General features: G+C 46.3%; 1 protein-coding gene across 1 annotated transcript; it reads right to left on the reverse strand.

The window, feature by feature from the left end:
* Positions 1-70: 70 nt before the first annotated feature.
* tp73 (tumor protein p73) lies at positions 71-12,885 on the reverse strand. The gene is made up of 12 exons (XM_053849825.1): positions 12,687-12,885; positions 11,480-11,728; positions 6,237-6,423; positions 6,050-6,165; positions 4,274-4,383; positions 4,035-4,177; positions 3,878-3,966; positions 3,598-3,725; positions 3,385-3,524; positions 3,098-3,230; positions 2,079-2,172; positions 71-1,582 (listed from the first exon to the last, which is right to left on the reverse strand). The coding sequence occupies exons 1-12, from the start codon at positions 12,705-12,707 to the stop codon at positions 1,181-1,183; spliced, it is 1,812 nt and encodes a 603-aa protein (XP_053705800.1). The 5' UTR covers positions 12,708-12,885; the 3' UTR covers positions 71-1,180.

Below are 12,885 nucleotides of genomic sequence, written 5' to 3' on the forward strand. Positions count from 1 at the left end.
GATATTATTTTAGTATAAGGACAGATGAGAAAGTGTTGATATGTCTTTTTTTTTATTTTTTTACATCTATTCGGCAAACGTTCACAATGTGAGGAGACTAATGAATTTCGAGGTACACATTATAATTTATACAAAAATATACAAACGAGTGGGCACAAAATTGCAAAAAACTAAATGGAACATTCACATCAAAATACATAATACTGATCATAAGCACAAAAAAAGCCTTGTCAATATATTAGTATTAAAGTGCTCCTTGTCAGACCAGTGGTTGAGTGAAACGGGAAAATCTTTTGTTGCCACAAAATTCAAGACAATATGCAACATTGTAAGACTGGAATGTCACCGGAACGTTTTCCTGAACAAGTGCCATAACAGAGCAATTAAAAATAGGTTCGTGGGTCAAACACATGATTCTCAACTGACCAATGCACTTCAGGACTTACTACTTTAATACTGTCTAAAACACGGATATTTCTTTTTCTACAATGGTCATGAAATTGTATGGACACAAAAGAAACAAACATATTGTTGACAGACTTATAATACATTTCAAAGCTGCAAGAACATTCCGGACAATGAAACGTCAGTCAAAAAAGAATTGAGGTCCTCACATTAAACAATATGAAAAGTGGCAACCGTCTTTTTCTAATCCTAACTTTGTCAACACCACTTCAAGTACAACAAGTCCAGTGTAGATTATTTACATGTTATGTAGATGACGGACAATAAATAACTGCCGAGATGATTCTGCACGTCTTCTCCCAAATTGACTTGTTGAAATGACAAATGTAGACTGAACTATTGTCGTCTGTCTACTATCCAGTCACTAAAGTTACTCTCTGTTTGGTCGAGTTATTGTCAAAGAACAAATGAAATGCATGTATTATACGCCTTTTTAAAATGTATTCCTGGCTGTGTTCTTTCTGAAATGCAGGGAGGATTCAGTCATGCAAAGGGTAAATGCTTAGGTCACTCTATCAACGTGGGTTGGAGGTGAGCTTCAAAGTATTGACTTGAACTGTGAGCGACCTGGACATCTTTAAAGCGCCCACAGAAAAGGACTTGGCTCATGGGCCTTGAGCTTCACAAGTCACTCTCTCTATACTATACTATATAAAGTCTGTCTTTTGACTGGAGATGTGACCAAAAGCTGTGGAACATTCTGTCCTTCGGGAAGTCAGTGGACGTCACTTTCCATGAACTCCTCCTTGATAGAGTGTTTGTTTCGAGACACTTTGCAGTCTGGTACGTCAAAGCCAAAGTCGGCCCACTCGTCCGTCGTCGTGGCCATCCCGGGCGGTCCCACCACGCCAGGGCGATTGGGTATGGTGATGGTGTGGCGGACGCGAAAGTGCACGGCCTCCATCACGCGCTGACGCTGCAGCTCGCCGCCGGCAGCCCCGATGGCCGCCATGGCAGAAGCCGCCATGTTGCTGCTGGAACGCAGAAGCTGCTGTCCGTGGTAGTCATGGTGATGAGTCGGGGTGGGAAGTTGCAAGGAAGCACCCTGTTTCATGTCCTGAAGACCTCGCCAGATGGCGATGCGAAACTGCTCCGGGATCTTCAGCGCACCCAAATCCTGGTGAAGTTAGAAGAAGAGAGAGCTTTACAGAGGAGTAAAACGTAAACCAGCGAGCGTTTGTTGAGAGTCAACAAGAACTCGCCACCTCTTCCACTGTTTTGTTCAATTTCGGACGCCTTTGTCCCTCAATTGCGAGCATGAAGTGATAAACATGAACTTCTTCTCGCGCTCTAGGTGACGGTCCCGGAACCTCTGGCCACCTTTGTGACCATCAACGTCTAAAAACGTTTGTCAGGATCGACACGGCTCACTTTGAGAGCGAAGCAGCAGACCTGGAGGTTCTAAAACAAGAAGCTGGTGGAGTGTCGATGCTATCAGATCCTTACACCAAAACCCTTCTTCAGAGAGAAATTGAGGTGCTTCAGACAAGTCAGTGTCACAGCACCTCAGGCGGCACCAGGGAAACAGCGAGGTACTTGACCCTCAAAGTGTCTGGGTGGGTTTCACATCAGAGTCTTGAGTTTAGAAGAGAGGAGAGGCATTGGTTGTTTACCTCCATGGAGAGAGTCTGAAGGTGGTAGATAGTCTGCAGGCCTTGGGAGGTGAAGTAGTCGATGAAGTTCTGACAGCCCAGACCCGTTAGAAAACTGCATGGGGAGAAACGCAGGGCTGTGTATAAATGTTTAGAGTCGGTGTAAGATTTCAATTCAACAACAGCCAAATCCAAACTTCAAATGATTTGAAGACAAAACTTGATTCAAGAACCTTTATTATAAATACAGTCGATTTGTTGTTGTACAAACGTGAATGAAAAAAAAAGGTGCACTTTGAGCGTACAACAAATTAAGGAATAGAAAACAAAGAAAGAAACATATTAACAAATAGTAAATGACGAAAAACAAAGAATCCAGGATGCATCTGAGACAGGCAGTTTTAAACTTTGCTAACCTTTTCAAGGCTGCTATTTTACTCCTGTGTGTCCTGGTGAAAACTTCGTAGAGTACCACGGTTACAGAAGAGCCGCTCGGTCATGTTTGCGCTCGTAACACAATGCTGACCGACCCCAGTTCAAGCCATGGATTCAGTCACTCACTGCAGTGGATTTCTAAGAAAGCCTCCATGCAGTGACTGAAAACTTAAAGAACAATCCAAAGCTTCTGGCTGTGAAGCCGCATGACATGAAGTCAACCCTCGCGGCATCCTTTCCCTCCAAACGCATGAGTGCAGGGGAGGTTTTGCTATGAGTCTGGGGGTTCAACACTAGCGGACAAACTTCCTTTAGTTATTGACTTGGATTGTTGGATTTCAATCGTGCTGCCACACGTGAGCTACTCTGCAACTTCCTGAAGCTGGAATAAATGCAAGGCTGTGTCCCAGAGTGAGACTGAGAGTGATAGACACAGACACCGGACATATATACGGCGTCCGGTTCAAGCGGGCCATGGTGATTCTTCCACAGTCAGACGTCTGTTTGACAGACCGCCTGCAACCCAATACTGAGAACTGACCCGCAGCTTGACTCTGCGTTTCAGAAATGACACAAAGCAATATTTTCAGTGGAGGGTGAGGTACCTGACAAGGTTGGGGTCAGGGTTATATGGAGGGGGTGGGCTGCAGTGTGAGGCTGACAATATAGTCTGGCTGCTGTGGCCCCCGTTCATGTCGCCGTTGCTCTGGAGGTGGTGGCTGCTGATCATGTTGGGGCCTTCGAGAGAAAGAACAGTCCAGGTATGATGAATTTCTCCTGACAAATCTCAGGAATACACCATGAAAGCATGAGCAGGACATCAGCTCTGTCTCATCCCAAACACACCCGCGGATGCGCTGGGTGGACTTGAGCATGTCGGGCATGAACTCACCCATGTGGGGGGCGGGGTGATGTTGTTGTGACTGCTGGCCAACCAGCTGGTTGGAGGGGGACTTGCTGAGACCTGCAGGGTTGTGAAGTTTGTTCATGTTGGACAGCGAAGAGTACGACGTGGGTGACGATATATGGCTCCTGAAAATAGTAGTTAGAGAGTGAGTGAGACGCAAATGGCTCGGGAGCGAGCGGTCACCAGTGTGAGACTCACGGTCGATGCATGAGCTGCTGCTGTGTTTGCTGCCGGTACGAGTCCACCAGCTGCTGTGGCACCAACTCCACCAGCTCCAAACTGTCTTTTATCTTCATCAGCAGCTCGAAATTGTCCCGACCTCGAACCTGCTCACGAACACGTCAGCGTCAATGGCTGCTATTTTATTTTGTTTTTCTTTACTTTGCATCGACTTTTACCAACAACTTATATTTATTCAGATTCGGCACATATGTTGAACATCAGTTGAAAAATGATTTTCATCTGAGATGTGACTCACAGGGATGTAGTAAACCTCCTCGTCCCCATGCCTCCTCTTCCTCATGTTCAAGTTTGGACTGGGGATCGTGGTGGGGCTCTGTTTGAAGTCTGAAGGCGACACAGCAGTGAGACAGTGTTTCTCGGTGGCTCCCCTCCTGCCGTCCACTTGAACTCACTGCGCTTGTTGGCGCTGCCGCTCTTGGCCGCGCTGTCGGTCAGAGCCTGCTGCTCCCTGAAGTGATCCTCGTCGGCTTTGCGATCTCTTCCTGGACACGCGCATATCCGACCTTCGAATGACCTTCGGCCCAACACTTGACCACTGCGGACAGACGCATAATAATTCTCATGCGTCAAAGTCATCCCAAAAACTATGGTTGAAGGTTGGATGAAGAAGGGGAATTACGTGTGAACTCACTCTCGGGTTTCCAGAGTGATTATAATGAGGATGGGTCTTCGGTTCATGCCCCCCACGCAGCTGCTGTTGCACATGAAGTTATACAAGATGGTGGTGAACTCTGTTCCGACCTGCAGAGCACAGCCACAAATGTTCGTCGTGGTCATGGTGAGCGCCTCTTTGCTGATGGTTCCACAAGTCACTGCCACAACATCCCAAGCTTTAGCGTTCGTGTGGGTGTGGCTTTGACTCGGGAAGAGGATTAGGGCCAGTGAAGAAAAAAAAATTGGCAGAATTCTGACTTTAAAGTCAGAAATCTGAGATTAAAGTCAGAATTCTGACTTTAAAGTCTGACTTCAATCTCAGCATTCTGACTTTAAAGTGAGAATTCTGACTTTTTTCTCAAAATTGTCACTTTAAAGTGAGACTTTAGTCTCAGAATTCTGACTTTAAAGTCTGACTTCAATCTCAGACTTTAAAGTGAGAATTCTGACTTTTTTCCCCCAGAATTCTGTCTTTAAAGTGAGAATTCTGACTTTATTCTCAGAATTCTAACTTTTATCTTGTAATTCTGATTTTTTTTCCCGTGAATTCTGACTTTAATCTCAAAATTGTCACTTTAAGGTGAGAATTCTGACTTCTGAGATAAAGTCAGAATTCTGGCTTTAAAGTCAGAATTCTGAGATTAAAGTCAGACTCTAAAGTGACAATTTTGAGATTAAAGTCAGAATTCACAGGAAAAAAAGTCAGAATTCCGAGAAAAAAGTCAGAATTCTGAGATTAAAGTCAGAATTCTCACTTTAAAGTCAGAATTCTGACTTTTTTCCCCAAGAATTCTGACTTTAAAGTTAGAATTCTGACTTTATTCTCAAAATTCTAACTTTTATTTTGTAATTTTGACTTTTTTTCCTGTGAATTCTGACTTTAATCTCAAAATTGTCACTTTAAGGTGAGAATTCTGACTTCTGAGATAAAGTCATAATTCTGGCTTTAAAGTCAGAATTCTGAGATTAAAGTCAGACTTTAAAGTAACAATTTTGAGATTAAAGTCAGAATTCACAGGGAAAAAAAGTCAGAATTCTGAGAAAAAAGTCAGAATTCTGAGATTAAAGTCAGACTTTAAAGTGAGAATTCTGAGAAAAAAGTCAGAATTCTCACTTTAAAGTCAGAATTCTGCCAATTTTTTTTTTTTTTTCTTCTCTGGCCCTAATCCTCTTCGGTACTTTGACAGTCAAGAGTCGTCTTTCACTCAACAATTCGAGCCTCACTGCTGCTTTACTCTGGTTTGGCTGTTCTCAAGTCTCACCACTGGAGGCCGCTGTGGTGTAACACAGGGACACAGGCAGACGCGTCCGCAGGTGCAAGCATCATGTGATAATGATCTTTCTCAGCGAACTTGCGCGGACTTGTCTGGTATCTTTTTCTTGGAAATGAGGTTTTATTGACATACTTCAATAACTGACTGGTTTCTGGCACCAATTTCCATTTCACACTTGGAGTTGATGTCACACGTTTGACCTGCGATTTTTGGGATGTTTCCCGGTGAACTTTTAGTTCACATTTTATTTAAAATGCTTTTTAAATTGGATTTTTAGGATTGTTATTTGCATTCCCCATGGATTGCCACGTTGCATTTATAAGGAATGGCTGGTGCAGATGTGTTCCTGTCATCGCTGTGATGCGTTATGTTTTCAAATTGATGTTTTTGTGAGCTGTTAAGTGCCAGTGAAGCTAGTTTGACAGGTGTCATGCTGATGGTTGATGATAGTGGCTCGTGTCTGCGGTGGCTTCACGAACCTGCGGAGCTTCGTAGGGAACATAGACACTCTGTCGTCCAGTGACCGGGTCATCAACGTAGTGGCTGAGGTTGTTCCCCTCCACCCGGATCAGGTGACTGGCCGGTGCGATTTGACCTGAAGAACAAGCAGGGGTCTTCACCTGGAACACCAAGGTAGCGGCGGCATGCAGCGAATAGAATCCTTACCGTCGTTGAAGTCTCGTCCCAGCTCGTGGTTGGGACAGCGCTTGACTACCTCGGTGACATGTTCCGCCTTCTTGTAGACGGGCATGGCCCTGATGATGCTGCCGTGCGGCGGAGAGGACGAGAGTTTGATCTGGATCGGACACGTCTTGGCGATTTGACAGTAGAGCTTTTTCAGCAGTGGAGAGTACTGGAGAGGAGGAGAATCAAGTTCACTTCCAAGTTTGCCTCCAGGATGGAAGACTCAAAAGCACCGTGTCTTAAAAGGTTTCGCCCTCTGGCTCAGCTCTGTTTCTGAAACAATGCGAGACACAGCCTGCAGCCCTGTCCTTCTGAGAACTACGGGTCAGAGGTGCTCGCCCAGGTCCAACTGTACCTCAGGTCCGGACTTGTCCACCTCACTCAGGTGAGATATTGAATGCTCTTCACAGGTCAGCTGCGACCATTGGTTTGATGAAACTGATGCCACTTACTGGAAGGTGTGATTCAAAGACACACAGAAAGTCCCCACACCATGAACACGCAATGGAACAAACTTGTCTCTTCAAGCAACACCGGCAGTTCAACGCTCTCTTTGAACATATTATTCATCCATCTAATATTTATTCTGAATGTCACTACAGATACAGCAAAAGATACAAATAATATTCCACATAATATGATGAATTAAATCTATTGTTAAAAACCATCTTTTATAAAGAAAATAATTCATTTTTGCTCAAAACATTCTTCTAACTTAGTTATTTTCTGCTCATGTTTTTGTTGAATTGATGTTGACATCATTGACATTTATGTTTTTTTTTCTTTTTTCGCATTTTCTGTGAGGGTTTCTGAACAGACTGTGAAACAGTGCATGATGGACACCCTGGAAAGTAACCTGCTACAGCCCCTTAAAAGCTTCATTCAGAAATGAAGACGGCAAACACTTTCACAACAGATGCATAATGGTGAATGGAGTAAACCAACTGGTTCTGATCTCATGTGATCGGATTTTCTTGATCTGAGGACTGAGAACATCCTCACACCTTTCAACAACCTGTCACGGAGCATGTGATTCATTGTCGCCAAACAAAAGGAGCTCATCTTTACAAGCCGCTGTGGTTTGTTTCGATGAAAAAAAACAAAAAAAACATCACCACTAAACATGCTGCACTCGACTGGTGATGAGTCGATCTGGTTACATTTAAATGCATGCGCCTCACTTTCCGCTCTGCTTTCCTCCTAGATGCCAGGCTGCAGGTGAAGTGTTTCGACTTGTCCACCAACTCTGCAAATCACCATCAGAAACTCAGGTACACTGCAGTCATGGCAGCGGCGTGAGTGGCGCATCTGCTGACACAGCCTTTTCTGTGGCGTGTCAGACGATATCTTTGAATCCTGGAAAACAAGCTTAGAAGCCTGAGTGGATGTGCTGAGAAGGGAGCTTCACCATGCTCAGAAAGCAGCACAAACCACCGCGCTTTAGCAAGTCTGACAACAAAACTACATTTGCCATGAAGATGTGAAGTTCGGCCGCTGCCGTTACCTCCAATTTTCTGTATAAAAAAGTACTTCTAGTGTTTGAATGTCACCAACAGAGATGGTCTCGCTGCACCCTCGTGGTACGGCTGGCGCTACATGTGCACGTGAAACTGCAACTAGTTCTACAATACAATACGAATACAATTACTTTACTGGCTTCTTCAGGTTCAATCTGTTCAGATACACTTCTACTGTATAGATAATATATTAATACTTCCTTCCACCACTGTTGGTATTGCAGCCACTGTTTGACCACAAATTAAAAAAACTACCGCATCTACTTTAACGCCAAAATACTTCTAATTCCAGCCACTACCACATATGACACCTCCAAACCCCAACCACACTCCATACTTGAACTTTGGACTCCCACTTCTGCTAGTTCCGCTTGCACTATATACATATTGCTGCTCACTATTTGAGACCTAATACTTCAACAAGTACACCAACAACTATGACAACTTCAGCAACTACCGCAGCAAACACTAAAACAGCATCCAAACAGATCAGCTCCTGCTCGAAGTAGCACTCTCTAACCATGACTAGTACTATGAATTTTTCAAATGAATTTGTCATGTGAGAAAGTGTGTCGTGTGTTGGAAACAGCGCCACACAAAGCTGGAGAATGTGTGGAATGAACATTCCGGTTGAAACTTTTATGAAGTGGAGCTGATTCATGCCATCGTAGTTTGGAGCTGTAACTGTAAGCAATGTGGCTCCCGTCCCGAGGTTCCTCAGCAGGCCGCTGCAGGCAGGTCCCCACAGGTTTCCCGAGACGGGTCTGATAATTGCCAAATCTCTGGCAATATGCAAGCGCCGACTTGCCCCATGAAAATTTGCTTAATTGCCCAAATATCGAACGTGTTTACACACATACACTGGCGCTGACAATGGTGCCTGTGCACGTCTGTTGGAATTCGCTCAATCGAGTCTTCTGTCCTAAGTTCCTTCGATGAGAGGCGACTCGATCGCACCCCATTCTGCAGCAGAGACTCTTTAGACAACTGTTGAAATAAACAGGTGGGTGCTGATATGGTCAGAATGGGTCAGTTTCAGGGTCAAACTGAGCCCCGAAATCAAATGTGTACTTGTCCACCACAGATGATGCGTCTCACAGATATTAAATTCATATTCTCTACTGCAGTTATCGGGGCATTTTCTTTAAGAAAACAGAAAAAAACTTGAAGAAATTGTGGGTTTTAATTTTCTTTACTTTTCTTAATGCATGGCGCTTTGCCTCTCCGTTCGGATTACATTCTTCTTTTTTTTTTAATGTTCGGAATAACATGTTTTCTTCAAATATTCAAACAATTTTTGCATCATTTTCTTTGACATTTCTTAGTTTAATTTATTTCATTGTGATTGGTGACGGGATGCTGAGCTGAGCCAAGAGACGACCTGTGGTCACCAGCATTGTCTTGAGACACGCGAGAACGGCCCGTGACATGAGTTGGCTGGACACTGTCTGGTGCCGTCTGAGAGCAGAGCTGGCTGTGGTTACTGTTACTGTAGCTGTGGATGGAGGGTTTAGGTTGCCTGCCTAAAAAGCTTGAACAGTGCGACACTTTCCTGCCTGTGGTGATCTTCCTGGACCAGGCCGTGATGTGGCAGTGGATGATACACAGAGAAAAGAAAGGACGGATGCATTGTGCCCGGGCATGTCGGGACCCGCGTCCTAACCAAGGGAAGCTAATAGCTGGGAAGAGAAGCTTCTGACGCGCCGCTATTCTGCACATGCTGGAACCTGCTCTCCAAGCATCGCTTCCCCTCCCTCTCCTGTCACCTACTGTATCCTCTCTCACACACACACACGCTCACCACCATCTGTAGGAGAGGGCCGACTCTCCATCTCATTTCCAGGCACCTAAGCCGAGGAATCATCTTCAAGAGACGCGCCAGCGGCAGGAGCTTCCGTCCATTTATCACCAATGTGTGCGAGTCTGGAGGTCTCGGGAAGATGGTGAGACTCACTAAACACAGGCTTTAGTAGATTTATGGGAGACTCGCAGACACATGTTCATCAATGAAGCTCAGGCGCACGAAGCAAAGGAACCGTCCACCAAATCATTTACATCGCCTGAGGCCACAAACAGCCCAGACTGTGTTCGCTCCTTAATCCAGACCGGATGAGTTGGACCGGTCCACGTGTTTCGACCTGGTCATTCCTCCTGGTTTCTCAACCTTGTGAAGTGCCTGCATTGCTGATGGGAAAGTCCCTGACTCAGCCTCTTCTCACAATCTCTCCTCAAGACTTTGAGGAACTGGAGTCACTCCTGAGTCTGAATAACAGTTATGATGAACCCACAGTGGAGCACTAGGCTTCATAAAATCCATCAGCAGTCCCTCGCTGGCGCTGTAATCCCAGCAGCAGCGGAGGAATCTGAATAATGACAGGTTTTCTCAAGGATGGTTTTCTGCTGCCTCATCACCGTCGGGTGCCAGGCCTTTGCTTGACGTGAACAATTGTCGGATTAACAGCCTCTTTGGGTGTGTTTCGACAGAGCTAATTCTCCTGGTGTCTGAGGAGAGACAATGTGACAGAAGCTAGCCAGAACCTCAATGTTTGGGGAAGGTTACTCAGCCATCGACCTGACTCTTTCATCCATCCAGAAAGGTGTTGGCGAATTTTGAAATGTTCTCGATATGTTTCAGACGTGATGCAAAGGTTTCCAACCAGCTAACCCAAGATACTGTCGTCCCACCAACTGATGGACACTGGCTTACATGGGCTTCCACGCTGGGAAATTTGAACATGGAAAAATGAAATTGTGGATTGTTGCTGTGGTCCTCCCTTTCCTCTCCTGACCAGAGTTGAGTAAGAAAACGCATGCACATTTCAGGTTGTGCATGTGTGACTGAAGCACATGAGTGTCTGAGGAAGGACAACCGCGTCCATCTTTGTGACGGTTGGTTCGGTGCGAGGTGAGGACGATGTTGACACTTATGGACGGATGACAAACTTTGCACAAGAGGTTTTGACACCAAACCGATCAGGGTGTATCGTGTGTTCCCCCAGTTGAAAGTTTCCATAACACCGCCACAGGTTTCTGTCCCGAGAGTGTCCGAGGAAGACAAAGGAGAGAAGAGCCGGGAGCTGATGGATACATTTTAGGTGTGGACAGAGTGAAACTCTAGGCGCCAGAGGTGACATCCCTGAGTGCTTTAAGACCCAAGGAAGGAAGACTCCCGGAATGAAAAGCAAGAGGGCAGAGGTCAGACTCTAAGGTCCAGAATGAGATCGTCTTACATCCATAAGGGCTGACTGAAAGAGCCCAGCATGCATGGTTACCTCGAGCAAACACGGAGGCCCTCACTCCATCAGACCAGGGACTGGCAGGTCCTCGCAGACACACAAGCACCTGGAGGTTTGTGCTTTTTATGAGCCACGTAACAATAAAAAAATAATGTTGCAGCTTGTTGTATTGAGCAAACAACTATGTTTTTTTTTCTGAAAATATTTTTCAAGTTCAGCTTCAGCTACTCATATGTCCAAGGAGACACTGGTTTGACTCACTCCTTAAACAGAAGTTACATGACTGATGTCACCTATGAACCAATCAAAATGCAGAGCAGCTGCATTTGGGAACTGCAGAGGCGCCCTTGAGCAAGGCATCAAAATGGTAAACTGCAACCACGAGGGTGATTCCGCTTTCTCCTGTTTACTTTGATATGCTCGGTGTGTTTTGGCGCCGCGATGTATGACAGAAAGAGACGTCTGTACTCACGGTCCATGTGGCAGACTTGGCAGTGCTGGACTGCTGGAAGGACACCTGGAAGGCGTGTGGTCCCGGGTAGTCAGTGTTGGAAGGGATGGCCGGCGCCGGCGACAGGCCCTCAAAGGTGGAGTTGGGTTGGGAGTAAGGCGAGGGTGTGGGCACGGCCGACGAGGAGGCGTTCTCAGAGCTGTAGGGGCTGGCGGAGGTCGCCCGGCTCCCCAAACTCTCCATGCTGCTGCTCAGCAAGTTGTACTGGGACTGTGGAGACAAGAGAGGAAATGGGAATGAGGGAGGCGGAGAGGGAGGAGAGATTCAGAGGGAGGACACAGGTGAGGTGGAGGTGGTGTGGAAACACCAACTCTGAGTCTCGTAGGAAGGAAGGTCGGGTTACAGCGGAAGAGCTGCGGGTCGTGTGGACCCTTTAAGGCTGAAACTCTGGGAGATCTTAGCCCCCAGACACAGTGCTGAGCCGATACGCCATGACGTGTAAAATGTCATTTTCCAACAAGAACTTGTCCCCTCACTTGACCGCGGGGACCTTGACACGCCATCGAGACTTCTCGTCTCTTCTGATGGCACCGCGACTGACCTCGTGCATATTTCTGTGACCCAAAAAATGGTCTACAAAATCATCTAACGGCACCTTAGAAAATGGTAAATATGTCCTTCCGATTTCGGGGAGCGGGATTCTTCTGGAAGTGAATGTGAAGTCCGTGTGAAGTCCAGTGCTGCTGACAATATTGCAGCGTTTGAATGTCGCTCCTGCATCAGAGTCGCACGTGGTTTGAATTGTTGTGCACATGTGAGGTGAGTTGTGAGCTGCGTTTGGCCTCAGTTTGGGTCCAAATCGTGTGAACTAGTCCGAGCTATCAGTTAGTCTTTGAGTGGCAGCGTCGGTCAGACACGCACACAGTTGCTACCCCGAGGCCTTTGAGCCACGTTGTAAAACACGGGGATAATCGGTGCTCTGCCTAATTGCCTGCCATTCCCCTCTTGTGCCGCCACTCATTCTTTTCCTCTGAGGTGACACACTTGTTCACGCTGCCTGTGTGAGTCCCGTTCCACACGCGACACTCGCAAGCCACTGAACCTCAGTTTGAAGTCAAACACAAGCCGCTTGGTCGACCCCCTGCATCCAGCATGTGTCTCCAACAGACGAAGCTCCACCACTGCCACAGCACACGCCAGCAATGCAAGAAGAGAGAGAAAAGTTTACCTTCTTCTTGACGTAGTACATCCTCTAACTCAGCAGTCCGAGTGCAGCAATGCCAGAAGAGTGTGGGACCATCGCCCGACCAGAGAGTTCAAGTGAGGTGTGCATCAGTGGACACGCCACACACTCTCTGCCTTGCACACACACATGCGAGCAGACACATGTACAGACAGGACAAAGGTGAGGACTGGCGTGGAGAGAG

The sequence above is a fragment of the Synchiropus splendidus genome, chromosome 18, assembly GCF_027744825.2.
Source record: "Synchiropus splendidus isolate RoL2022-P1 chromosome 18, RoL_Sspl_1.0, whole genome shotgun sequence".
Taxonomy (NCBI): domain Eukaryota; kingdom Metazoa; phylum Chordata; class Actinopteri; order Syngnathiformes; family Callionymidae; genus Synchiropus; species Synchiropus splendidus.